We start from the raw sequence: 26,088 nt of genomic DNA, 5'->3' as shown, positions 1-26,088 counted from the left end.
AGGAAGAATAAAATTAGAAGAATGCAGAGCATCTTAAGGGCAGAAAAATATGTTACTCTCAAATAATACATGTATGCAATATAATGGTGATAAGAACCATTCAATATCAGATCAATTAAGCAAGAAATTACAAAGAAAATTGCTAAAGTACAGTAGACTTCAGAGGATAGGCATATTACTCCGAATCTGAAGTTCAAATCATGTTAAAACCTTGGGCAAAATACTACAAAATGACAATACCCAATGTAGACAATATAGGACCGTCGTCAACTACTATTATTCATCCACCAAGAGGGAAAAGAAAGTATCAAGCATGGGCAAGAAAACGAGAAAAGGGATTGCACATCTGCCCAACCCAGTAATTCCACATCTGCCCAAAGGTAGTTAAAATCATTGACCTTGAAATTGCAATCCACAGGACCAGAAGGCAAAGAAGTTTATGAGCTTATTTTCTACCCTCTTCAGCAATCTTTTTGCGTATCTCATGAGCTGTGTTGAAAAGGCCAAGTGTAGGTTGGTTGCATACAAAGCACTTCTTGTTCTTTGCATGATGCTGGGGACAGAAAAGCACAAAAAGAGGGACTTCAGTTAGATCGTGACTAAACAAGAAAAGATTATGATTTAATGAGAAAATATGCATAAACTCGGTATTAGACATGGAAGTCAAAATAAAATTGAATTTATGACTTAAAAAAGGGATGCTCAAGTACAAAATAAACAGAAAGCACACCCGTGAAAATGTTAAACATTTACTATGTTAAATAGAAATAAACATTTCTCTAAATCAAAGAAGACTAAGAATTCTGGTTCCATTATCAAGCTTTTTAAGCTTACTTAAATCTGCAAACTCACCAAAGACATTTCTTGGACAAAGTATAACAAGTTGTCATCTTGTGTGAATAAGTTGTAAATAGCTCTAATTTTCGTCTAGTAAAAAACTTGCATAACCATTTGGCGAAAGATACAAAATCAACCAATTCGCACATGAATATATATACAATAAAATTAAGAACAAACATGAGATAGACTATGCCTCATTAGACATTATGATAAATAGGGACATATTATACCTTTAAGGCACAATGCTCACAGAAGTAGTGCTTGCATTTAGTCATAACAGGATCCACAAAAGGCTGTCTACAAATGAAACAAGCAAAGGGCAATGTGTCATCATCATCTTCTTCACTTGGAACGTCATCACCTTCGTCCACATCATTCCCTCCCATAGCCAAATTTCTCTTCCTTGCCTTCTCTGCTTCCTCCCACTCCTTTTCCATCTGCCACCCAGACTTGTAATCCCCTCGATCATGCATAAACTTACATGAATCACCATACCCACAGTAACCAGTCTCTTTGTAATCTTTGCATATGTCTGGCTGATAATCAAACCTTGCAGATACCCTTATATGAGCAGAAGCTCTAAGAGGCCCATGTGAACCCCCAGCTTTCTCACTTGAAATAGTATGCTCTCTTCGGAACCCAGCCTTATGGTCAACATATCCTTGAATCCCTTTATACAATTTCTCATCACCTGAAACTTTTCCCTTCAAAGCCTCTTCTGATCGCTTAAGGACTTTCTCACGAAGAGCGCGTGCGTCTCTTGAGAACTCAGTCTCAGTTTCAAGAGTTGCTGTTGCTTTGCTGTCGTGATGTACTTGAATTTCCTTTGAAGACTCATACTGAAAAATTGCCTTATCAGTTTCTGCAACATTTGATTCGGTGGACCTAACGCTCTTGGAGGACCCAGTTGAAAAATATAGCTTCCCATCAGACTTGGGTGCCTTTTTGAGGTTCTGTAACACTGAACTCTCCGTCTTAGAATCTTCCTCTTCCTCTTCATCTATAGTTCTTTTTCTAATGTTCTTATTCTTTGATGGCTTTCTAAAGAAATTGCAAACTGAAAATGTAAAAGCTTTAGAATTAACATTAAATGACAACGGCTAACATAAACCAAAGAAATGATAATTAAAAAACACGAAAAAGAAGAAAAATACAAACCTTGTTCGGACGGTTGAGCTTCGCCTGAATCGGCCATTTTAAAAGTAAAAACGCAAAGCTTCAGAAACCTGTGACCACTAAATATCAGATTACAACTAAGGGAACCTATAAATACGGCAATTACAGTACCGAAATGGTAAAATAGTTAAAAATCATTTGCTTTAACATTCAAAACACAAAAACACCCAAAAAACAAACACAGATGATCTGAATGCATAAACCCTAATTGGACGAACACAAAGAAACTAAAACTCGAACGCATGACCAATCAAAGTTCCGGAATGGAGATAGAACGAGTATAAATATCAATTAACAGGTGTGTATTTTCCGGGTTGAATTGCTCAGCAAGAATTAGGGCTTTTAACAAACAGCTCTTTCAATTCTGAATTGCTTGTCTAAGAATTTGGCTTCGCCTGAATCGGCCATTTTAAAAGTAAAAACGCAAAGCTTCAGAAACCTGTGACCACTAAATATCAGATTACAACTAAGGGAACCTATAAATACGGCAATTACAGTACCGAAATGGTAAAATAGTTAAAAATCATTTGCTTTAACATTCAAAACACAAAAACACCCAAAAAACAAACACAGATGATCTGAATGCATAAACCCTAATTGGACGAACACAAAGAAACTAAAACTCGAACGCATGACCAATCAAAGTTCCAGAATGGAGATAGAACGAGTATAAATATCAATTAACAGGTGTGTATTTTCCGGGTTGAATTGCTCAGCAAGAATTAGGGTTTTTAACAAACAGCTCTTTCAATTCTGAATTGCTTGTCTAAGAATTTGAAATCCAACGCGGTTCAGATAATGAACCGGTACCCTTCTTTAAAACCGAATGTAGACGGTTTTGATGTCTAAACCGCTTTATCAGAAACCAACTCTAACCGTGCGTTTCAATGAACGAAACGGCGCAAATTTGAAAACCATAAAAGATACGTTTTTATGATTTGGGCCGGAGCTTCTCATTGAGCTTAGCCTATCAGAATGAGCAAATATTAATTAAAAAAAAAAAGGAAAAAGAAAAGAACGTTGCTAATAATATTTTTTTATTGTGCTTCCCTTCTTTCTCTCTCTCTCTCTGTTTCCTTCCCCAGATTCTATCATCTTCTTTCTCAATATATCTGTAACATCAAAAATTAAAAACCCTCGAATGTGCAAATTTCTTCGTCGTCCCACAACTCCTTATTCTTGTGACCAAACACGCCGTCTCTCTTTCTCTCAGAAAAAAAACCTAATACTGATCCACGCCCCTCATATTTCCGCCATTATATCTAATACCTCAATCTTGGCCTCTCTTTGGTCCCTCTTCGTCCGAACAACTATCCATATACTTCTGATTTGCCGACACATCAATACTTAACGTTTCAAAACTTTCTTCTTAGGTTTTCAAATTTTAAGCCAATCCCGATTTTAATTACTGATTTTCTTCTTCTTGTTTTTTAATCGTCTAGGGTTCTACCGTACTCTACTCCGTCAGTCTTGATTTGTGAAAATTTACAATTGTGTATTTTTCTTTAGGTAATACTATACCTCAATGTTTGGAAGTATTACTTTAGGACAATTTTAAAGAAACTCAACTACTGTAATTATTTGAATACGAATAACTTTGTTTAATCCAGTAAAATATAATCGGGTAGTTATTGTGTAACCTGTTGTGGTTTTAAATTTGTTTGTCTTGTTGTTGCGAGTGGTGGCAGCATTTGGGGCTAAGTTTGGCGGAGGGAAAATCATAGGGTTTGCATGGGAGATCATGAAGGGTGGACGGAGCCACCAAGTGGGCTATTATTAAATGGTTTATTGCCCAATGAGGCCGCTTCAGTCATCCGAGTTCTTGACTCCGAACGATGGTTGAAGGCGGAGGAGAGAACTGCAGAACTTATTGCCTGCATTAAGCCCAACTCTTTTTCTGAAGAGCGCCGGAGTGCCGTTGCAGACTATGTGCAGCGCCTTATAGTCAAATGTTTCCCTTGTGAGGTCGATCTTTTCTACTACCTACCTGCTTATATATGTATATAGGGGTTTCTTTTCAGTATATTGTTAGGGGAATTTGTTGTTGTTTCTATTTAATAAGTTAATGTAAAGATACACAATAAATGGGTGGAGACTAGGGTTAATTTATGGCGGGTAGATTTACATGAATACTCATCTCATCATCTTTTGTTACGTTGGTATTTACTTGTGTCCACTCTAATCGACAGGTTTTTCCTTTTGGGTCTGTTCCCCTCAAGACGTATTTGCCTGATGGGGACATTGACTTAACAGCTTTCAGTGTTCAAAATTTAAAGGATACATGGGCACATCAGGTGCGTGATAAGTTGGAGAAGGAGGAGAAAAATGAGCATGCTGAATTCCATGTGAAGGAAGTCCAGTACATTCAGGCAGAAGTAGGTTTCAATGGTTTCATTAACATTTTTATGTCTTCTACAGAGTCTATAACATGGTCTTGAATTCAGTCTTGGTGTCTTCTTTCTAGTCCAGTTGTGACTGTATTTAAAAAAAGTCATGCCATATATATCTCAGTAGATGGCTTTGAATTAGGGAAGTTGCATTAGTTGATCTGCAAACTTTTAACTACTAGGTAGAGCTCTAAAAAAAATCTTACAATACAAAATTCCTCAACTGCAATCAAAGGTCAGATATACTCTGATTAGTGATAAGAAGGGATAGCCCCAATACAAATAGCTGATTATTTTGTGCACAAGTGCATATTGTTGATTATTAAAGACTCACATCTTGTGTCATGAACATATAAGCCTTTTTCTGTCCCTCTTCTTTGTCCTTTATTTTTAAATTTATTTTCAAGTATTAAGGATCTCTTAGTTGTAATTTATCACATTTTCCTCCCTGCAAATTTTAGCATAGGTCTTGCAATGCAGTTAGTTGTGACTGTATTCATAATATTGATATTTATTATAGAAGATGCATATTTGTTCACTTATTTTTTATTATTATCTTGAGTTCACTATTATATTTATCTTGGATAATGTCTGCATTAACTTTCGTATAACCTAGTTAAGCACTTCTTGCCTTATGGATCCTTCTCTTGGTAGTAAGCTTAACTCTTCTATTTTCCTTTATTTAATTTCAGGTAAAAATAATAAAGTGTCTGGTGGAAAATATTGTGGTAGACATATCGTTTAGCCAGCTTGGAGGGTTATGCACCCTTTGTTTCCTTGAAGAGGTGAATGTCCATCCAAGAAATCTCCTATTGAATCTTTCTTTATAATGCTTATATGTCTTTTTTAAATGTTTTTCTTATTCTTTCTCTTCCATAGGTTGATCGTTTGATAAATCACAATCATCTATTCAAGCGTAGCATTATATTGATTAAAGCTTGGTGTTACTATGAGAGCCGTATATTGGGTGCTCACCATGGACTCATATCAACTTATGCACTGGAGACCTTGGTTCTTTACATATTTCATGTTTTCAACAATTCTTTTTCTGGACCACTTGAGGTAGCTGTGTGACCAGATTATGTCAATCTTCTTATATTTGCTTATTTATGCTTCTGAATATTTGTTTTTTGGCACTTGCAGGTCCTTTACCGTTTTCTAGAATTCTTTAGTAAGTTTGACTGGGACAACTTTTGTCTTAGCCTCTGGGGTCCTGTACCCATCAGTTCACTTCCTGATGTAACTGGTATAAATATTTTCTTAAAGATTCTAATCAATGTTTTGATAATTTATCATATAGTTTGCGAATGTTTGGCCACATGCTAGGATTAACGTTCCTTATATTGTCATGTTTTACAGCAGAACCACCTCGAAAAGATGGCAGAGTGTTAGTGCTTAGCAAATTATTTCTTGATGCGTGTACCAGATTTGGTGTTTATCCTGTTGGGCAAGAAAATCCAAGTCAACCTTTTGTTTCAAAACATTTTAATGTGATTGATCCTTTGCGTGTAAACAATAACCTTGGACGCAGTGTTAGTAAAGGTGCACTTTTGATTAAAATACATTTTCAGTATCTAGATTTGTCTTTGGTCATCATGCTCATTTACTTGTATGGGCTCTAAAATATTTGGCTAAAGATGCTGCTTTCTTATTTTGGATTTAATCAGCTAAGATGTTTGAGAATTAGTTGAATGATTTTTAATTTGAAATCTTAATGATCTTATCTTTACCGTAACGTGTTCCCTGCAGTTCTTTGTCTGTGCCTGCATGAGGTTCACCAACATGCATTTGTAGATGATATGCAGTTTTTGTAACTATTTCTCTTATATATTCAAAAATTATTTTGGATCTGTTGGCAAATATATTAATACTGATATACCTGCATCTCAAAATTGCTGACAGTGTGAGGTCAGAGACTTCTGTTTAAATGGAAGAGAAGGGTGATGGAATTATTCATATTATCAATTTATGTTCTTATGCTCCTAAGTGTTTATATAGACATACCATTTTCTGTGAAATTTTAATGCTCTTGGTGTAACATCTTGACCTGCTTTTGTATTATCTGTTTGAATGTTTAGTAATTTGTTTTTTCTGTACATATATTTTTCAATTTATGCAGGTAACTTCTTTAGGATACGTAGTGCATTTGCATTTGGGGCTAAAAGGTTGGCAAGATTACTTGATTGCCCCAAAGAGGATTTACTTTATGGGGTAAATCAATTTTTTATGAATACTTGGGACAGACATGGTAGTGGCCATCGCCCTGATGCACCAAGGAATGACTTGTGGCGCTTGAGGTTATCAAATCCAGACCATCAAGTTGATTCTGAGAATCTTCATGCCAATCCAAATTCCAGCGGTAAAAGAAATGAGGTTTCCTCTGGCCATGAGACTCAAGTGGACAGGTCACAAGAATCTTTTGGTGCTTCCTCTCAGCTTGGTAATCATCCTTCTGAAAGCACTTCTAAAAGCAGTCATGTCTCTACAGCTTCTCATACCCAGATCCAAAGGAGTTATAGCCACTTGAACAGCACCAGGACCTCTGATCAGATCAGGCGGGAAAGCAATTCCAACCAGAAATTGCAGAATGGTAAAGGTCTCAGAAGTTTTAAGCCTGATAACTTGGCTAGTGACTCAAAAGGTAGGTATCTTTTTGCAAGGACGCGCTCTAGCCCTGAGCTTACGGACACATATGGTGAAGTTTCTAATCAAGGAAGACATAGCAAAGCCTCTGAAAGTGGAAAAAGCCAACTTGCTTCGTTAAGGCTGGACAATAGTCAGAGAAAGAACTTGGAATCTGATATTTTGGTGAGTCATGACATCAGATCTTCAACTGATGATCCATCATCTGCTAGTCACACTTCATCCCATCAAAGTCTTGATGTGCCTGCTGATTCAAACAGTGTGTTGAATAGTTACACTGATGATTTAGTGATGGGTGCCATGGGCGAAGAGTTTTCTTCGGGTGTGGACACAGGAGGGATGCAACAGGAAGAGCAAGATCTTGTGAACATGATGGCAAACACTGCTAATAATTTTAATGGACAGGTCCATTTTCCACTGAATATGGGTTCTAGTAACCTAACTCTTCCATTCCCTCCTGTTCTAGCTCCAATGGGATATTATCAGAGAAATTTAAGTGGAATGTTCCCCAATCTTCCCTTGATTGAGACTCAATCAGGTGCAAATATGCAATATCCCCAAAGTTTGGTCCCTTCACACATGACCCATTATTTTCCTGGCTTTGGATTGGCCTCAAATCCAGAAGATTCACATGAACTTGGTAATGAAAGCTTTGGTCCATCAGATTTGAACCTTGGGGAAGCTGAGCAGGATCATTGGCATCAGCAGGATCGGGGTTCCCCTGGTGGATTCGATCTCGATAATGGAAACTTTGAGATTCTTCAGTCAGATGATAAGCAACAATCAACTTCTGCTGGTTATAACTTTTTCCCTTCATCTCGAATAGGTGGCTCTGGCAATTCTAGAAGAACTTCACCTAAATCCACTAAGGACACTCGAGGGTCAACAAGGGAAGATCATGTTGATTCGTTCCATTATCAAGATAATAGAGGTAATGAGGTTCACTTTGATGATAAATCTGCAAGTTCAAGGTCTATGCCTGCTTCACATACAAGTTCTCTAAGAAGCAAAACCAATTCTGAGAGTTCTTGGGAAGGATCATCAGTAAAGGTTTCAAAATTAGTTAAAGAAAAATGGGGTCGGAAAACAGCTCCTACTGTTGCTTATGGAAAAGGTAAGACTGTGTCTGAATCTTCATCTGTTCAGGCTGATGAAGATAGCAGAGATTGGAGTCGTCCACCAACCATGGGCACTGAAATGGCAGATAGAACCACAGGACCTCAATCTGCTGGTCCTTTGCATGTTTCAAGGCATCAAATAGAAGGATTGGAAGAAGCTCAAACAAGTGGATCAGATTCTATTATTCCCATTGGTCCAATGCTCTCTGGTCCAGATTCTCAGCATAGAGCTATGGACAATTCGGGGGTGGTTCCTCCCTACACATTCTATCCCACTGGGCCACCAGTTCCCCTTTTTTTTACAATGCTTCCAGTTCCATTTTGCAACTACCAAACTGAGACCGGAACTGCTGATGCATCAACGAGTCATTTTAGTGGGGATGAGGGACTGGGTAATAGTGATTCTGGTCAAAACTTTGATTTGTCTGAGGGAATTGACCAGTCTGAGGTGTCAAGTACTTCTAACTCTATGAGTAGGTCTGATTCTGTTGAGCCATCAGAGCACAAGTCTGACATTCTTAACAGTGACTTTCTTAGCCATTGGCAAAATTTACAATATGGTCGGTTTTGCCAAAATCCTCAGCTATCTCCACCTCTCATTTATTCTTCACCTTTTATGGTGCCACCTGCCTATTTACAAGGCAGAGTGCCATGGGATGGTCCTGGGAGACCCCTTTCAGCCAACATGAATCTTTTAACTCAGCTTATGGGTTTTGGGTCTCGCCTTGTTCCTGTTGCTCCTGTTCATTCTTCTTCTAATAGGCCTGCTGGTGTATACCAAAGTTATATGGATGAAATGCCAAGATATCGTGCTGGGACTGGGACCTACCTGCCAAATCCTGTAAGATTAATTTTCAACAGACATTCTTTTCTCATGACAGTCTGATTTCTATTTACCCACTTTTTTATATTTGTTCTGCATTGGCACAATTTTATTTTGTTTCACAATCATGAATCATGTTCACAGTTTGCTAGACTGGCAATTTTTTATTAAAATGTAGTATCATGGGTTGCTCTTCCATTTGCCCAGGTTTACCATGCTTTTATTGCATGTATGTTAGTTAATTGGGTTGACCAGTATTATTGTAAACAGAATTCCCAGCATGCTATTTTTAAGGATAGTATTTTCCATGTAATGTTCTCATGTACATCCTCCTGCTTCAGGTTGGAGTGATCTTTTTGAAGAATAAAATGTGCATGGTTGCAAGGGCAACCTCTTAATTTTCTGCCTTGTGTAATCTGAAAGTGTGTATCAGAATATAATTTCATATGATTGCGAAGTAATGGTTTAGGATCATTGGCTTTTATTGCTGGTTTTTTACACTATTCACGCGCTCCAAAGTACAGATACTGTGGGCATGCACCAGTCCACTGCCCAAAATACATTACTCTTCTATTTTTCAAGAAAATATACTTAGGAATATAATGCTCTAGAAGGCTGTGAATTTTTTCAGTGTTATTTGGGGAGTTTCAGGGATGAAGCATGCTGACTCACTCAAATATTCAATGTTCAACTTCGGTTGTCTTTGTGCATGTGTTAATTTCTTTGTTGTATTTCAGAAGGTTTCTCCAAGAGACCGGCATTCCTCGAGTACCAGAAGGGGGAATTATAGCCATGACCGAGGTGACCACCATGGTGAAAGAGAAGGAAACTGGAATGCCAATTCCAAGTCACGAGCTTCTGGGCGTGGCCATAATCGTAGCCAAGCTGATAAACCAAGCTCAAGGCCAGACCAGTTATCTACAAGTGAGAGTCGAGCTGACAGGCCTTGGGGTTCACATAGACATGATAACTTCCATTCATACCACTCTCAGAATGGTCCATTTCGCCCAAATTCTGCACAGGGTAGCTCTGTCAATGTTGCATATGGCATGTATCCACTCTCAGCCATGAACCCCAATGGGGGGTCACTGAATGGACCTACCATTCCGCCTGTTGTCATGCTGTATCCTTATGATCATAATGCTGCATATGGTTCTGCTGAACAGCTTGAGTTTGGGTCTCTTGGACCTGTGGGTCTCTCAAGTCCTGATCAAGTATCACAGACTAGTGAGGGAAGTAGATCAAGTGGGATTTATGAAGAACAGAGGTTTCATGGAACCTCAGGTTAACGGTCTTCACCCAATCAGCCTTCTCCCCACATTCAGAGGTAATGATTTTGTTTTTGCAGGATAGTTTTAGTTGCATGATTAGTGAAATGCAGGTAGCTTAAAATGCATAATTCTCTTGTATAATGTTCAACTACGGATAGCCATGGCACAATAATTCACAAGCCATGGCCCTATATCTTTAATTTAGCTATGTAAACTGTGGTGGCTGCTGTTTTGCTTGTTTGGCGGTTATATTATTATGAAGATGATGATATCTAGACAATAGGAAAAAGATAGTAGCTATAATACTTGTTATATATGTTTTATAGTTTTATTAAAATATGAGTTCAGTGCGGAATTGATTGTCTTCCAGTTTTATATTTTTATCAGTCGACTCTTTTTCCGGGATTGTATTGTGACGGTTGTTAATTTATCATCTCAACAGGGGGCTTCGATTTTTTGCCAGATCAGTGGCCCAGATGAATTATCAATTGAAACATGACGATTTTCGTCCTCTTGCATTTCTGGACCAGGGAGAGAATGATGGTAAGGAAAAATATAATGGGAAATCCTCCCATTGCAAAGATTTTGTGCTCTCTCCTCAGTCCTCACTCATAAAAAGGAGATTTTAGTTATGATTTGGTTTTATCTAACGATTCTCCTGGAACATTCTCTGCCTTTTGGCTTGTTTTGTACACTCGGGAGCTCAATTTCTAACCTACTCTGGCATTGAAATGGTGGGACGCAAGGACTGGGTAATTAGGCGTTCACTGTAGGATTTCACACATTGTAATGTAACTCTGCTCAAGTATAGAATTTTAGGGTTTGATCATAATGTTATAAAATTTATTCGGTCATGATTTCTTTCAGAGAATGTTACCGGTAGCTTGATTCATAAAGCCCCCAGCGTACAAGCTTTCTCTTGGTTTATTAGACTCAAATGACTTGTATCAATTGTTCACAGCTAGAATAGAATGGTTACGTGGGTTTGTTGTTAATGATACCGTGTACGTAGGTTTCTCTTTTGGAGTAAATGTAAACTTAGAAATTTGGATTCCCAATTTTAGATGTGATTAATAATATTCATCTCATCCGTTTAAATATTTTTTATTATTAAAAGAATAACATTATGTATATAAATAATATATCATTATATAATTAATTAAAAATTAAAAATAAAATAATATTTTTTTATTATTTATATATAAAATTATACACATAATAATATTACTGATATCAAAACGGCTACATGTCATAAAGTAACATGCGAGGATTCAGTTGTATAGAATAAGCCCAGTTGAACCCAATTGGATTTCTGCAATCAGCTTTGGCGTTTCAAAAGAAAGATGACGAAGTTTTTACAAAGTGATACAAAGCTTAGCCAGTCAAGACTTAAAGGCTGACATCATATTCAGCATTACAAAGTTTATTAATTAATATTACAAAAAATGGTGGGCCGGGAGGGGGTGGGGGTTTGTGTGTTGTGATACGTGAGGTGTGGTGGGGGACAATTAAAAGAATTTTGTTTCCACGAGACTATTGAGTACGCAACCCAGGTATATGCCTAAGACCCATCTTGGCAAGGACTTGCTTGGGAATCGCTGGCGGGTTATCGAGTCCCATGCTTCCACTGTATTCATTTGCAAGCTCTGCAAGTCTATATTTGTCCCTACCCACTTTCTTTGTGGAATTATAATAACCAAGCCATGCCTGGTATGCTGCTGCTTTGTTCTGCTTCTCCACATGAGAAAGTGCACGCTGTACCTGTTTAACAAAGGTCAATATTTTCACATATTTATTCACTAGTCAATGCATAAGAATTTCCTATCAAAAACAGTTTTACTATTCTAATTCGATTCACTATAGCTTGACAGAAGAAAAAATCAGAAAGTAGTGTTACAATACAACAAACAAGATGCAAAAGTTTGATAAAAATATTCAAACTCGCCTGTTTCTGTGTGTCTGGATCAAGTGAAGGCACAGGAGCTTTTGTTATTGGCAAATCCCTGATAGTAGATAAAAAGAATTCCTCCCAAGGAGCAAGTAACAATATGCCTTGCCCTTCTTTACCTTTGCGTCCAGTTCGTCCAAGCCTATGTATATACTGTTCTCTATCAGCAGGCAAACCCACCTACGATCACAAAGAATCATTTGGTAATATATCATCCAAAACGGCAAATAAAATGCTAGAGTACTTAGTTTTTACATCCATGAGGCTTGGACATCAAAGAAAGTATCCTATTAGAGTGGAAACAATGAAAAACGTGTTCCTTTTTTTTTTTTTTTTTTCAAAATGTTTAAACTCCTGTAAGATGAATTGAACTAATGCTTTTTGATCATGTCCTATTACCTGAATGACAAGGGTAACATCAGGATAGTCAACCCCACGAGCAGATACATCTGAAGTCACAAGAACGAGACCTTTTGATTTCCAAAATTCATCAGAAACCCTGGTTCTATAACCCTGTGGCTTTCTAGAGTGTATCTCTCTAACATTCAGCTTTAGCTCACCCAGAAGATCAGCGACCAATCTGGTTACCATGGCAGTGGTACAAAATACAAGAACCTGAACAAGTTAGCGGACATTTTGCCCAAAAGAGGACAAATTAAAGATGGCAATTTCGGTGACATGAACAAAAATTCATAATAAATACTGGCCAAAGAAATTCTAGATGCTCAATATCTCCTTTACAACAACTCCCATAAATATTAAATCATACTACAAGAAAAACTGGAAAGTGGAGATTGAACTTTTACAGAAAATCTAACAAAGAAAGTTTGAATGACCGACTTATGGACCACGTCTATACCTTATAGTCAATGTTATCTGCAACATGCTCTTTCAGAAGAACATACAGGAGGGGAAAGTGTCTGCCTAGTGGAGCAACTAAATGCATCTGTTTGACCTGAAATGATGCAACATTTTAAGAACTTGAATAACAAGAAAAAAAAATTAGTTACCGGGAAGGGTCATCAGAAAGCCAACCTGTGAGTGTGTCTCCTCACTTCCTTCTTCAACAGTATTGATGAATTCATGATCTCTTTTCAAAGCAATATGACAAATCTGATGAACCTTCACAGCATATAGCAACTTTATTATTATTTTTCAATCTAAAAAGTATGCTAAAACAAACCCAAGGTCAGAAGTAAACCTCTTCAGGAACTGTGGCAGAAAACAAGAGTGTTTGTCGTTCTTTTGGAACAGCAGCAATTATTTTGTCAATGCTTTTTCGAAATCCCATGTCCAATAACTGATCGGCTTCATCAAGTACAAGAACTTTCACGCCCATTAACCGTGATGCAAATCCTGCAGTATTCTCAATATGGTCTCTGAGCCTTCCAGGAGTTGCAACAAGAATCTGGGAGTTTTGAATGAGTGTAAATTCAACCATATCCCTACTTTTCCATGATGGATTTGACTACAAGGTGTCACTAATTGGACATTATTATCAAAAGCCATGCAATATCATATGCATTGCATACTCTAAGGATCCTGTTTTAATTGGTTGATAGCTAAGAATCTCCTAATTAAACACAATCATTCTACCAAGACAATCTAATCTGCTCACTTTGTGCCCAATGCACATCAACGGTCGAAAAAAGTTTCAAACAATTGGAGATTAGACAGATCCATGTTTGGCCTATCAAATTTCCTATAAGGCTCCAACACATGACAGGCACTGAATTAAATATGATGCATGCCCAATGATGTGATAAGAAGCTGACCTGGCAAGGGTTTACTTGCATCCGTTTTTGCTCCATTTTAAGTCTTGTACCACCTATGACAACTTGAACTCCAATAGATGGATGATACTTCAGTAGTGTGTTAGATTCTGCAGCAGCTTGAGTTGCAAGCTCTCGAGTAGGGCATACTACCAGCACAAGAATTGGGGGCCGCTTTTGATCACGACCAACAGGAGGAGATTTTATGACAACTTCAATAGAAGGGAGCTGAAAAATATAAAAGTTCTCAAGTAAACAAAATGAATGATTCATTTCCTAACTCTCTCCCTAGGAGCAGCAAACAAACAGAACTTTTGCTTCCTACGGATTCTTGAATGACATCAAATTGGTATTCATAAACTGAAAATATTCTTATTTCTGGTCTGAATTATGAATCTCTAACAAGATCACAGTAAAAACTTAACGTCAAAATGAAATACCAAACTATAATTAGATCCCTACACTACTATTATTGCTATTTTCTGGAAGTTATGCATGGTTTTTCATAAATTTTCAAAGTGAAACTGTGATCAGTATTTAAGACTATATGTAAATCTTAAGATAGGAGACCCAAACATTTGATGATTTAGATGGAACTAAGATAATTAGAGAAACTGTAAAAATCACAAAAGGGCACTAATTATTCTCATGATTCAGGAAAACATCTTGTCTTGGTTTACAAACTAACATAAGATGATTAAAAAAAAGAAGTCTTACCAAAAATGCTACTGTTTTTCCAGTGCCTGCTTTAGCCTTAGCCAGAACATCCTTACCTGGGAAACAGTATCAATCAGAATAAGTGAAGTAAATGGAAGAGGTATCAAACAATATAAAAAGAACCATATATAAGAAGATGAAAGCTACTTTAGTGAAGTCTAATCAGTTCAAAACCCACACCAGTGGTCACTGGGCTTTCAGTAGCTTAAAAACAGTCAAAGTTCAAAACAAGAGAACATCAAACTAACATAATACCAAACTCATCATCAATCTCATTACCTTTCTTAATCAGGAGTTTTCACTAGTTATCAATCAATGATAACTTTCCTAGGAAAGATCTGCCGTTTCACAGTATCCCTTCTGGCAGAGGAGATAAGAAACGTGTCCATGATTCAGGTTTTTACATTCTTTTGATTTCAAATATTATGCTACAAAAATCTCTCTCATTAAGAAGTTTCTGAATGTGAATTTCTGTATGATAGTATAGTCTTAAACAATAGGTGACAAAACATAGCAAAAAGTGACCTGAAAGATGGCAATTTACAAGAATGGAATTTAAAATGTGGACAAGCAATCCACACAAAGAATCATAGAAAAGGTAAAAATATTTAAAGAAAGAAAACTGGATACAAAAGAAAGATCTTAACCTTTGAGTAATACAGGAAGAGATGCCTCCTGTACTATAGTCATCTTCTCATATCCAGCATCCTTGATTCCCTTCAGTGACAAGGGGGAGAGTAAACATTGATCGAATCTGCAGGAATCCAAAAATTCGGGTGCTTAAATGAAAAGAATAGTCAAGTAAGTCTAGAGCTAAATAACATTGGCCACTAAAATTATTTAACATTAGTTTTCAAGGTTGTAACCCAATATGAGAGTCAGAATCTCTAATGGTTATCTTTCAGTAGAAGCGAAGTGTGAATAATAGGTGAAAGTCAAACAATATCCCGCGACATACCTGCTCTCACTCAAATAAGAATCATATTTCCCAGGTGAACTTTTTGTCTTACCACCCCCATCATCTAATCCAATTGAAGTCTTGGCATTCTTCCTGAAAGTACAATCGTCTTCATCATCATAATCATCAACATCACTAACATCACTATCACTAACTATCTCATTAAGTAAATTCCCTATACCACCCACAATTCTCTCTATCCCCTCATTCACATCATCACCAATATCATCATCGGAAAAACGAGTTTCTCTCCTAAATTTTTTCCCTTCTTGCTTGAAGCTCCCTCGGTCCTTCCTCGCACTTCTCTTCTGTGAACAAGACTCAGCATTTCCTCTCTCAAACCTGCCATTCTTTGTCCGCGAAAAAGGCTCCCCATTACCATTCTCAAAATCCCCATCAAACCTAGAATTATTACTCCTTGATAATGCGTTAGCTGAGTTACGATTCACTCCCCTATTAGACTCGTCCAACCCATCCGTGTCATTTTCTCTTCTCCTCTTCGTCAAGAAAGAATCTCTATCTCCACCACAAGACTTCCTGAAATCTGATTCCTCCTCTTCTCCGTTAATGCGTTTAGCACGGAATGAGTCCGACCCTAACTCACCAACCCAATCACTAAGTTCAGCATCGTCCTCAATTAAACTCTTGGAAGCGCGAATTTCTTCTCGACCTCTCTCACGATCACGAGAGGCCTCAGACCCCGAGACAGACCCAGCCCTGGTTCGGAACGAGCGAGTCGAAAATTTCCGCACGCCAAGCTGAAGGTGTTGGTCGTTATGGCGGGTGATGGCGAAACCTAGGTATTTGAGTTTACAAGGGAAGGCCCGACGCAAAGTGGGTATGGCTCCAGAAGTGTAAACGGAGGGTTTAAGATTCATCAAAGGGGAATAGGTGACTGGACGAGAAGGACTGAGGAAGCGGAGATGCCGTAATAGCTTAATGGGCATAGCACAACCCGAAATGACCGGTTGCCGGTTCCAAAAGCCAATGCCTCGTGTTTAGCGGATGTTATCGTGAAATGGCCAGATTCCACCAGAACATAAGGCGGGCAAGAGTAAAAACGAGGACAGCGGTTTTCAGGGTTTAAGATATGATTTTGAGAAGTGAGAATTTGACCAGGGTTGGATTCCAACTACACTAGTTTCAGTTTGAGTTTGAGTCCGATTTAAATAAGTTTGAAATGAATTAATTTCAAGTAAATTTGAGCTTGAGTCTATAATTTTAATATTTTTAAGTTTGAGCTTCTGAGTGTTTAATTCGTTTTAATATATATTAATCAAAACGATATCGTTTTAATAATAAATTAATTAAAAGTTCAAATTTGAATAGAACTCAAAATCGAACTCAAACTTAAATTGAGTCAAGTTTGAATTTATTTAAAACAAGCTCAAGTTCTATCACATGTAAATCAAGTTAAATTTGAATTTAACTCAATTCAAATCTAACCCTACAAATGACCCATTTTATTTAAGTGTAAATTAGGGTATTAATTATCTTACCCATTTTTTCAATATTGTATACATCTAGTCAATTTTTTATTTAATATATATTTATGTTTAATTTTTGCTAAATAAACATGGTTGGATAAGAGGTTTAATCATATGCATGCTTGGCCAGTCAACTATTTTTTTGTCAAAACAGTTGTAAAAATGTGATTAGTGTTAAATACCCTATCAAACACCTAACTAAACAATTTCTATTTTTTAAAAAATTTTCTTTTATTAGTGGACCAGTCGACCAGCCAAGCACTACGGTAAGATTGGACACTTAGTTAAATAATTTTTATTTTTAAAAAGAAATTTTTAATAAAAAATAGTTCATTCACCAAGTAATTTTTATTTTTAATAAAAAATTAAATATAAATATGATTATAAATGTATATAAAATAAAAAAATAACTAAATATGTATAGATAACTAAAAAAGTGACCAAAATAATTAATACCTCATAAATTTGATTCAATATTCAATTTTACATTGGATATTTAGAATGAAATAGATATTTGCCAGATAATATGTACACATTACAAAGGATGTGGGCCATTAACTACGATTCCAAGAAACAAAATTAACCTAATATCAACTCATTATGCTAATTTGCCAATAAAAAAAATAAGCAAATTAACTTTGAGTGGGTAACCTTAAATTAAATATATACATTTATATTTAACTAATTTATGTAATTTGCGGTCTTGTTCCATTTTACAAGTCGAGTCAAAAACGACATAACTTCACCCGGATCACGTAGGGAGTGAGAAGCCTTTGTTTCTCTGGGAATACTAGAAACAACAATAGCATAACCACAGCCAATTCGCTGAATAACCTGCAATTATTCAACTTGGAATATTATATTTATAGCTTAGCCTATTATCTATATATTATATAAATAAATATATAAAAAGTTTAGTTGTTTGGTACCTTAAAAGCATCTTCATCAGTTGTATCATCTCCTATGTACAGAGGAAGGAAATCGCTGCAACTGTTGAACCCAAAAGTGTCAAGCAAATACTCCAATGCTCGACCTTTATCCCAGTTGATACAAGGCCGTATCTCTATTACCTGATTAATGAACGAATTAACTTTACACTACTGATCATATTCATGTACAAATATATTTAAAACCACTTGAAAGAGTACCTTTTTGCCACTGGAAATCTGAAAATTTGGGTAAGCTTCCAATGTAAGTTTTACCATTTCTTTGAGGGAATCCAGATCCTGAAGTTCAAAAAGCAGATTTATTAATTGTGTGAAGGTTGTTTAGTGCTAGGATTATTGTTGTTGTTTGATTACCTTATCCTGTACACGACGAAAGTGCACAGAAATGCAGAATTTGTTGTCTTCTACCATTGCACCTTTAACTGTCTTGACTCTTTCTTCCAGCACCTGAAGTATCTACAACAAGAGATTAAGAACATTGAGGAGAAGAGAAAGATAAAATTTCCATTTTAAATGAAGAAAGTTTTAATAATTCACCAAATCAAGTATACTACCTCTTGGATTGTAAGCAAGAATTCTTTTGCAGGTTGAAAGTGAACTACTTCTTTACCCTATAAAGCAAAACCACTGTTAAAAGAAGGAGAAGAAGAAAGACAGAATTACTATGTTATATTAAGAACATAGCAAGGAACCTGTTCATCAACACTTCTAGATTCATGTGTGTGGTTTTCATGGTTCAAAGAGCCAGACGGAGTTGATATGTCCATACCATGGCTTCCAGCATAAACAACATTCTTCAGTTGTACAAATTCAATCACCTATACACCATAGCAAATACATACATACATACAATGAATAAACAAATGTTGCCATTAGCATTAGTTAATGTAATTTATAGGGTATCTGAAAGAAACCATTAGCCGAATTTACCTTATCAAGACACCTTCCACTAATAATTGCGGTAGGAAAAAACTTTGCAACTTCGTTTACAGCAGAACGCATCTGCAGTAATTTGACATGATATATTTGAATTTACAATATCAACATGAATGTGATAGAGAAGAAGATTACCTTATCGGACATGAAAGCTTTGTTTGGATCTTGAACAATGGGTGACAAGGTTCCATCATAATCCAGAAATACAACTATCTTTTTTCCATGTGCTGCTGCAATCATCTGCTCGAATGAGTCCAGTGCAGAGGGATGCTTGACCTGGAATCCACCAGAATCATAATATATAATAAGTGCGTAAAGCATAAGCAAAATGCTGACAAATCAAGATATGTAGGCAATTAAAAGAAACTACGTGAAGCTTACCAACCAGGCACTGTAAGAATCCAACATAGCTTCTCCTTTCTCATGGAATCTATTTGACAGCAAGATCGATTCAAAATTTGAAGGGTGTGACGGTGACAATGCTCCCATTTCCTGATAGTCCTATCACAATTTTATACATTGTATTAGTTATAACGAGTACATAATTATATGCTTCTCACAGGAGGTTCTTGCTAAGTAATTTAAATTCATAAAATAAGGAAAGCATGAAGCATTGATGGAAATGTTCGTGAAAAAGAGTTGGAAATATGATTAATGTCGATTTAAACAAAAAAAAAAAAAAATTTGGGGATATTTTTCATATATAAAATAATGCGTTAATTAATTCAAACTAATTAAAGCTTGAAGATTTATTACTAAAACTAATGAGAAACATACCCTCTAAAGTTATAAATTTTGTATAAATATGGAAGCATAATCAGTAAATACTGCATGCATAATAAGGAACTTTTCTACCTCATTACTGCATTGTTACCGTCTCTACCGTACCGTTCTCTCTTTCTTTCTTTTTTTCGGCCATCACTTCTTAATAGTTAAGAAAACATCATGTTCTTCATGCATTAACTATAATATAAACTTTTTTTTTTTTTACTTGTTGACTAAGAATTACCTGTTGAATATTAATGTTTTACAAGTAAAATTAATTAACTTTCCGTATAATAACAAAATACTAGTTCCAGCCGGAATGGCAAATACAGAAAAGATAGCGTAATTAAGTTTGCCGGAAAACCAGACAAAGCATACATAAAAGATTTTTAAATCAAAATCAAGGCGAAAGTATCTGAATTCTGACCATAAATGGCTTCAGCATATAAATATTTTTTTTTTTCTCTTTGAATGAATGTTTTGATAAAAAATTACTTTATACGCATATCGTAAACTCAGACTGCATCTTTTAGAATGTATGATTCCGTATAAAAATCAAATCCTTTCCTTCCAGGCGACAGCAGCAAATAAACAGTACGGCGGAGAGAATAAGAATTTGATTATGCTTCTGTTATGAGTAAAAACAAACGAAGAAACTGGAGCGTACCTTGACTTGAATCGTTGCTGCAGTTTATGAAAGCGTTGTTCAAATATATGAAAGCTAGAAAATGCCGGAGTATGGCAACGAGGGCTGTTATTTATAGACGTGGATCAAGAATAAGAGTTGCTTCGCATGCTCACGGGACTCCTGTTTTAATTTTTTTTATTTCATATATTTTTAGACAATAAATCCACTCTTGTTTTCATTTTTTATTTATTTTTAAAACATAAATGCCCACTTCTAAATTAGGAAATTATTATCCTTTAATTACCGAATAATTAGTAATAATATATGCATGATTATAGTATAATTCGAAATTAGCGAGGACCGAAAAGGAAATGAAATCTGCAAAAATTAGAAGACTGCCCAAAATAAAGGCAAACAAATAATATTTCTTGATTTTTATTATGGATTTTTTCTTATTAGCCTTTTAACACAGTCTTCCGTGTACGTAAACTCAAATTAAAAAATTGGACAGAAGCAACCTCTAAAAATTACCTGATTTCCTCTAAAAAAGAATTAGGTAATTTTGTCTTAGTACAAGCTACATAAAAAAGCATATTTTAAAATAAAAATATAGTTATGGACTTCATAAAGACATTGAGATACCCCATGTGTATAAATCATATATATCTTAAGATGTCAATTTAATTTATATTTCTTGGAAAATAAGCTTTTATTTTTAGTTTGGTGAAGTATGATAATAGCTTGAAAATAAGAAGACAAGGCTCGTTTAGGTAGTTAACATGTGGACATCCAACGAAACATTTTATTTTAAGTAACTTTAAATAAGTAAATAACATGTGACATTATTATTCAAAATATGATCCCTTTGTTTTAAGGTTTCGTTATAATTATGTAAGCCAAAAAACTATTTTCTACTCATGTTTTCACTCAATTTTAAAAATACATTCGCATGAAAAGCTCAGACATCTATTCATAAACTAACTTCCATTAGAAATTTTTATTAAGTGTAAGAGTAAAATCATTATATTATTAATAATATTAAAAAAATATAAAATTCACTATGTTTCCCCTAGGTTTTAAAAACTAACAGCTTCACCCCTTCCTACAATTTTCTAACTTTAAAAAGTAACATTTCCTCCCAAACTTAGGGTTTATTTTCTTCCCCTCTTCAACCACTGACAATGACGCATATTCTCATCTCTCAACTCTCTTTGATGTGATTCTTCTGGAATCAACACATCTTTGTCGATTTTAGACGAATCAATAAAGACATATTGATTCTAAAAGAATCTTGTCAAAGAGAGCCAGAAGATGAGAATATGTATTGTTGCTTGTGGCCAAAGAGGGGAAAAAATAAACCCTAAGTTTGGAGGAAAAAATATTATTTGTCAAACTTTAAGAATTGGGTAAAATGTTAATTTTTAAAATCTAGAGGAGAATGATAAAATTTTTAGGATTTTAGTAATAAAATAATAATTTTACTTTTATCTGTAACTGAAATTTTTAATAAAAGTTATTCTATAAATAAATATTTAACTTTTTTAGTTGTCACAAATGTATTTTTAAAATTATACTAAAACTTAAGTGGAAAATAGTCTTTTGGCATAATTATGTATTATTGTTGGAATTGGTAATGAGCCGCGGATTAGCTTTAATTTCCTTATCCACCGTCGGCCACTTAGACGGTAGATGGCCCCACTTTTAAAAAATAAAACCAGATTACCAGAATCAGTCAGTTCATCTTATATTAAGACAATATTGGTAACCTTTTTGCAAAGTCTTGTTAATACAATGAAAGTATGAAACCTCACTTGGTATTACACTTTATTTGCTTGCAGCCTAATGGCCAGCATGAATTTATTGTAAAATAAAGAAATTTCGCTTTCAGGGATAAGATTTGCCTGACTACCCATAATAAACTGAACACATTTATCAGGATTAGCATAAACTGCCCCTTTTTTCCACACTGGTGATTTGATGTACTTTAAATAAAACTATAGTTTCCAGAAAACGATATAAATTTATAAAACATATTATTTAATTATATAATAATATATTATATATATCCAAATATTTATATATAATTTTATTATTATTATAATTATTATATTTTAACACACACACACACACACACACACACACACACACACATATATATATATATATATATATATATATATATATATAAATTGAGTTATTCTATTATCTAATCAAATAATATTCTAGTTGTTAAGAGTGGTATTTTCTGTTTGTTTTAGTCTTTTCACGTCTTTAGAAGTTGTTAGACGTGGGTTGTTTATTTCTTGGTCAAACTGTTATGTAAGGTTGATTAAGAGTCAATGTTTTTCTCATTTTTGAATAAGACGAAATCTCCAGTATCAATATTCTTTTCGTAAGTTTTTCTTTTGTTATTAACAAAATATATATATATATATATATATATATATATATATATGGGGTCGAATATTAATATATAAAACATTATTTATGCTACCTTATTTGTGTTATATTGGATCTCAACATGACAACCGACTTTACTATTTTAGATTAGCTAAGTGAAGTTTATTTTCAGACTTCACTAAAAAATAATTAGTGGGCCAAATTCCAAATTACAATAAGCATAACATGCAAGTTTAATAACCGACCATCGCTATTGGGGAAATATAAGTGGCCAATAGGGGTTTTTCCATATCATCAAATGGAAACCATTTAGTGCTAAAGGTGTTATGTTATGTGCCAATAATTCAATTTTTCAATTGAACTTTGACACATAACATGACAAGTTTCTTGGTACATACACTGTTATTGTTATTAATATGCATATTATTGAACACATGATGCATAGGAAGTTGACAGTCCCCACAACCTTAATAATAACAATATTACAATAGTAAAATAATAATTTTATCATTAAAAAAAGTAAAAAAAAAAATCCCCTTATAAATTTCACTTTAATATTTAAATTATAAGAGTTTGACATTTTATAAGTTTGAAGATTTTAATTATCAGTTTTTTATTTAAATTTCACCTCCATGGTCAATTGAAAGACATTCATTACCTATAATTTCATCGTCTCCTCCTCCACCTTATAGGAAGTCTTTGATGGCCTCTGTGAATGCCACCACCACCTTAACAATGTTGATTGTAACCAATGTGTCACCTACAATGATAACAATCCATTTGTGCCATGCATCATCTTTATGGGTGAAAGACAAGACAATTGTGGTGCAGAAATGTGAGTCATCGTTTACATATAACTTGGATGATGAGCAAGAAAGGGGCAACAATGGTTGGTCAAGGTAGTGGAGGCCATTGAATGGGTGGGTTGGGCAAAGTTGCATGTGAGAAAGAGGTGAGAGATGGTAGTTATCGGGTTAGAAGTGTTAGATGACTTGTTAGGGTAAAAGATAATGACGATAATAGTGGCAGGGGTTGAGTAGGCATGCGATAGAGTGGTGAGAAATGGTGGGTGTGCGGTAAAGATGTCTTCCGAGGGAGGGAGTGTGGAGTACTGGCTTGCAAGGGTAAGGAGTGGCTGCGATAGCAATGGTGGGAGTTAACCAAACTATCTATGAAGAAGAGGGTGAAGGGGAAAGGGAATGGGGAAGAAGTCTGATTTATTTAGACAGTAGGTGGAAAGTGTTTTGAGACCTTAGAGTGGAAAACGTTAATCACTCTTCTTCTTTTTTTCATCCTTATTTGATAATGATTTCAACAGTGGAATGAAAGGTGACTGAGAATATATAATATCTACATATATTTTTTTCAGGAATAAACTAATAATTGATAGTTGAGTTGTACGTATGAAAAAGCGTTACATCATTGCTCGCTATCTTACACTGATACGTATTGATTTGCGGTGGAACTCCACCACCATCCCTTAGTAATGGAATCGTAGGAGATGGACTGGACAGGACTATTTCTCATTCAGATCTACACATTTACAGTCTTGAAAGTGTCAATTCCAAGCAGCCTGTTCAGAAATTACTTATTAAACATCATAAAAGCAAATCATTTCTATTTCCTGGTTCTGAAAACTATAACAGCTTTAATTTTTAATCAAATATTAAACAGGTTGATATTTTATTTTAAGCAGATTGGTGTATGGAAATCAATCGCCCAAACTAATCATTGTGTCACATCTTTCCAACTAATTAATCCCAATATCAAATTGGTTTGGAAGTAGTGAGGGCCAAAAGATCCATGACATGAGTGGCCGGCGCTGTCCCTTGGTTGGACACAAACATTTTACTTAGTGGCTCAGAAAGACTCGACTCTTAAAAGTGTGTGTGGACATGGACAACATGTATGTGACGAAGAAACTTTATGAAGGTGATACAAAGTGGTCCTTCCAATAATTCCCATAATAAGTTGAAACCAAGAATTGGTCCCTCAAATGGTTGCACATCAATTCATCAATAAGGCGTCATAAGGGTTCGGACTTGGACACTTGATACTATTAAAACTCAACTTTCCAGCCTCTTAATTTTGTTCATATTCGGAAAAACAAGAGTCCTACATGAAATGGACTTGGTATATAATCTGTTTTCTCTCTTAACAAATTCTTCTCACCAGATTATTTCGCGTTAATGAAGTAATGAAGGAGATGAAAAGAGCATACGTAAATATAAGATCTTTAATTGGGAAGATTCATCAAAATAACTACAAAACAGATGGTCAGTTTATATTCTCCGTATCTCTCTTAGTTTTTCCGATGAATCATTTTCTCTTTGTTGAGGATATTTTCACATATTGCTAGTGAGAAATATACTAGCAATAAAATCATTGCATGTGGCCCGCTCGTCACAAGAATATTGAACTTCAAAACTATATTGAATAACTCACATTATACGGATGGATGATACCCATTTTATGGCTGTGTTTTAATTTTAAAGGTCATAATAGAAAATTTAAAACTCATAAAAATAAAAAGTTGAGATTTTTTCTTTTCTGGGCGAATAAAAGGATGAGCAGGACAGATGGTGAAGCCCACGTGTCACCATCATACGCCAAAATGCTAAGGTTAAGAGGGTTGTGTTTCGGTGGTAAATTGGTAATTAAGAGATAAAAAGTGACCTAATTTCACTTGCTCAAATAAAATTTTGTCAGTAGAAAAAATAAATAAATAAACACAACCCATAAACCCATAGAATTAGAAAGGTGAGGAGGTAGGTTGCAGTATCCATCACAAGAGACAAGTACAAAATTTGTGGTGATAAGTTTTGCGTCGTTGTCTTGCTCGGCGTCACCATTGACGTTTTTCAATTTAATTTTTTCAAGCGTATAAATAAACAAAAAATAATAATTGGAGAAAACAACTATAAATCAGAAAATACAACATGATTGATTGGCAAGAGAATTTCTGCCTCTACCTTCAATAAAAAGGCGCCAATTTGTCAACACGACAACCATAGCGGGAATTTTGAAAATTCTTACAGCTTTTCCCAATATTGACCCGAAATCACAAGGCAATAAAAGGCCACACGAATGCCACGCTCCGCCTCCACTTTTATGCCACGTGCATGTCGGACCGACGAACCTGAATGGTCACCGTTCTGACAACACTGTCAAGATGTAATGTGATTAATCTCATTGATTGGTGTGTATAAGCAAACAAAAGCTGTCACATGTATCATTTTTTTATTGGTCACTTTCTCATTCTTTTCTTCTGA

The 26,088-nt window shown here is 35.4% G+C and overlaps 4 protein-coding genes across 8 annotated transcripts; 1 reads left to right on the top strand and 3 right to left on the bottom strand.

Moving 5' to 3' along the window:
• Nucleotides 1–77: 77 nt before the first annotated feature.
• LOC123215733 (zinc finger CCCH domain-containing protein 1-like) lies at nucleotides 78–2,803 on the bottom strand. Its single transcript, XM_044635943.1, has 4 exons — nucleotides 2,412–2,803; nucleotides 1,999–2,022; nucleotides 1,071–1,897; nucleotides 78–553 (listed from the first exon to the last, which is right to left on the bottom strand). The coding sequence occupies exons 1-4, from the start codon at nucleotides 2,422–2,424 to the stop codon at nucleotides 446–448; spliced, it is 972 nt and encodes a 323-aa protein (XP_044491878.1). The 5' UTR covers nucleotides 2,425–2,803; the 3' UTR covers nucleotides 78–445.
• Nucleotides 2,804–3,059: 256 nt separating this feature from the next.
• Nucleotides 3,060–11,154, top strand: LOC123217016. Of its 3 annotated transcripts, XM_044637744.1 has the most exons (10): nucleotides 3,060–3,525; nucleotides 3,705–3,981; nucleotides 4,206–4,391; nucleotides 5,096–5,188; nucleotides 5,283–5,465; nucleotides 5,547–5,649; nucleotides 5,763–5,945; nucleotides 6,523–9,005; nucleotides 9,725–10,314; nucleotides 10,701–11,154. In XM_044637744.1, exons 2-9 carry the CDS (start codon nucleotides 3,748–3,750, stop codon nucleotides 10,274–10,276), a joined length of 4,017 nt encoding a protein of 1,338 aa, XP_044493679.1. In that variant the 5' UTR covers nucleotides 3,060–3,525; nucleotides 3,705–3,747; the 3' UTR covers nucleotides 10,277–10,314; nucleotides 10,701–11,154. The 3 variants fall into 3 exon arrangements, with proteins under 3 accessions (XP_044493679.1, XP_044493681.1, XP_044493680.1); XM_044637746.1 differs by lacking the exon at nucleotides 3,060–3,525 and having other exon boundaries at nucleotides 3,536–3,981; nucleotides 9,728–10,314; XM_044637745.1 differs by lacking the exon at nucleotides 3,060–3,525 and having other exon boundaries at nucleotides 3,538–3,981; nucleotides 10,722–11,154.
• A 386-nt stretch (nucleotides 11,155–11,540) lies between these two features.
• LOC123215855 (DEAD-box ATP-dependent RNA helicase 31-like) lies at nucleotides 11,541–16,723 on the bottom strand. Of its 3 annotated transcripts, none has more exons than XM_044636118.1 (10): nucleotides 15,654–16,723; nucleotides 15,343–15,449; nucleotides 14,696–14,751; nucleotides 13,982–14,206; nucleotides 13,408–13,614; nucleotides 13,242–13,319; nucleotides 13,066–13,161; nucleotides 12,606–12,821; nucleotides 12,204–12,386; nucleotides 11,541–12,019 (listed from the first exon to the last, which is right to left on the bottom strand). In XM_044636118.1, exons 1-10 carry the CDS (start codon nucleotides 16,598–16,600, stop codon nucleotides 11,792–11,794), a joined length of 2,343 nt encoding a protein of 780 aa, XP_044492053.1. In that variant the 5' UTR covers nucleotides 16,601–16,723; the 3' UTR covers nucleotides 11,541–11,791. The 3 variants fall into 3 exon arrangements, with proteins under 3 accessions (XP_044492053.1, XP_044492051.1, XP_044492054.1); XM_044636116.1 differs by having other exon boundaries at nucleotides 13,242–13,328; nucleotides 15,654–16,722; XM_044636119.1 differs by lacking the exon at nucleotides 12,606–12,821 and having other exon boundaries at nucleotides 13,242–13,328.
• Nucleotides 16,724–17,663: 940 nt separating this feature from the next.
• On the bottom strand, nucleotides 17,664–20,538 carry LOC123217093 (probable trehalose-phosphate phosphatase 6). The gene is made up of 10 exons (XM_044637862.1): nucleotides 20,456–20,538; nucleotides 19,405–19,524; nucleotides 19,159–19,299; nucleotides 19,018–19,089; nucleotides 18,780–18,905; nucleotides 18,642–18,698; nucleotides 18,442–18,543; nucleotides 18,289–18,366; nucleotides 18,070–18,210; nucleotides 17,664–17,974 (listed from the first exon to the last, which is right to left on the bottom strand). Exons 2-10 carry the CDS (start codon nucleotides 19,510–19,512, stop codon nucleotides 17,822–17,824), a joined length of 978 nt encoding a protein of 325 aa, XP_044493797.1. The 5' UTR covers nucleotides 19,513–19,524; nucleotides 20,456–20,538; the 3' UTR covers nucleotides 17,664–17,821.
• Between the last annotated feature and the right edge of the window lie 5,550 nt (nucleotides 20,539–26,088).

Source organism: Mangifera indica, chromosome 5 (genome assembly GCF_011075055.1).
Source record: "Mangifera indica cultivar Alphonso chromosome 5, CATAS_Mindica_2.1, whole genome shotgun sequence".
In the NCBI taxonomy this organism is placed as follows: domain Eukaryota; kingdom Viridiplantae; phylum Streptophyta; class Magnoliopsida; order Sapindales; family Anacardiaceae; genus Mangifera; species Mangifera indica.
This window is presented reverse-complemented; position numbering and strand designations above follow the sequence as displayed.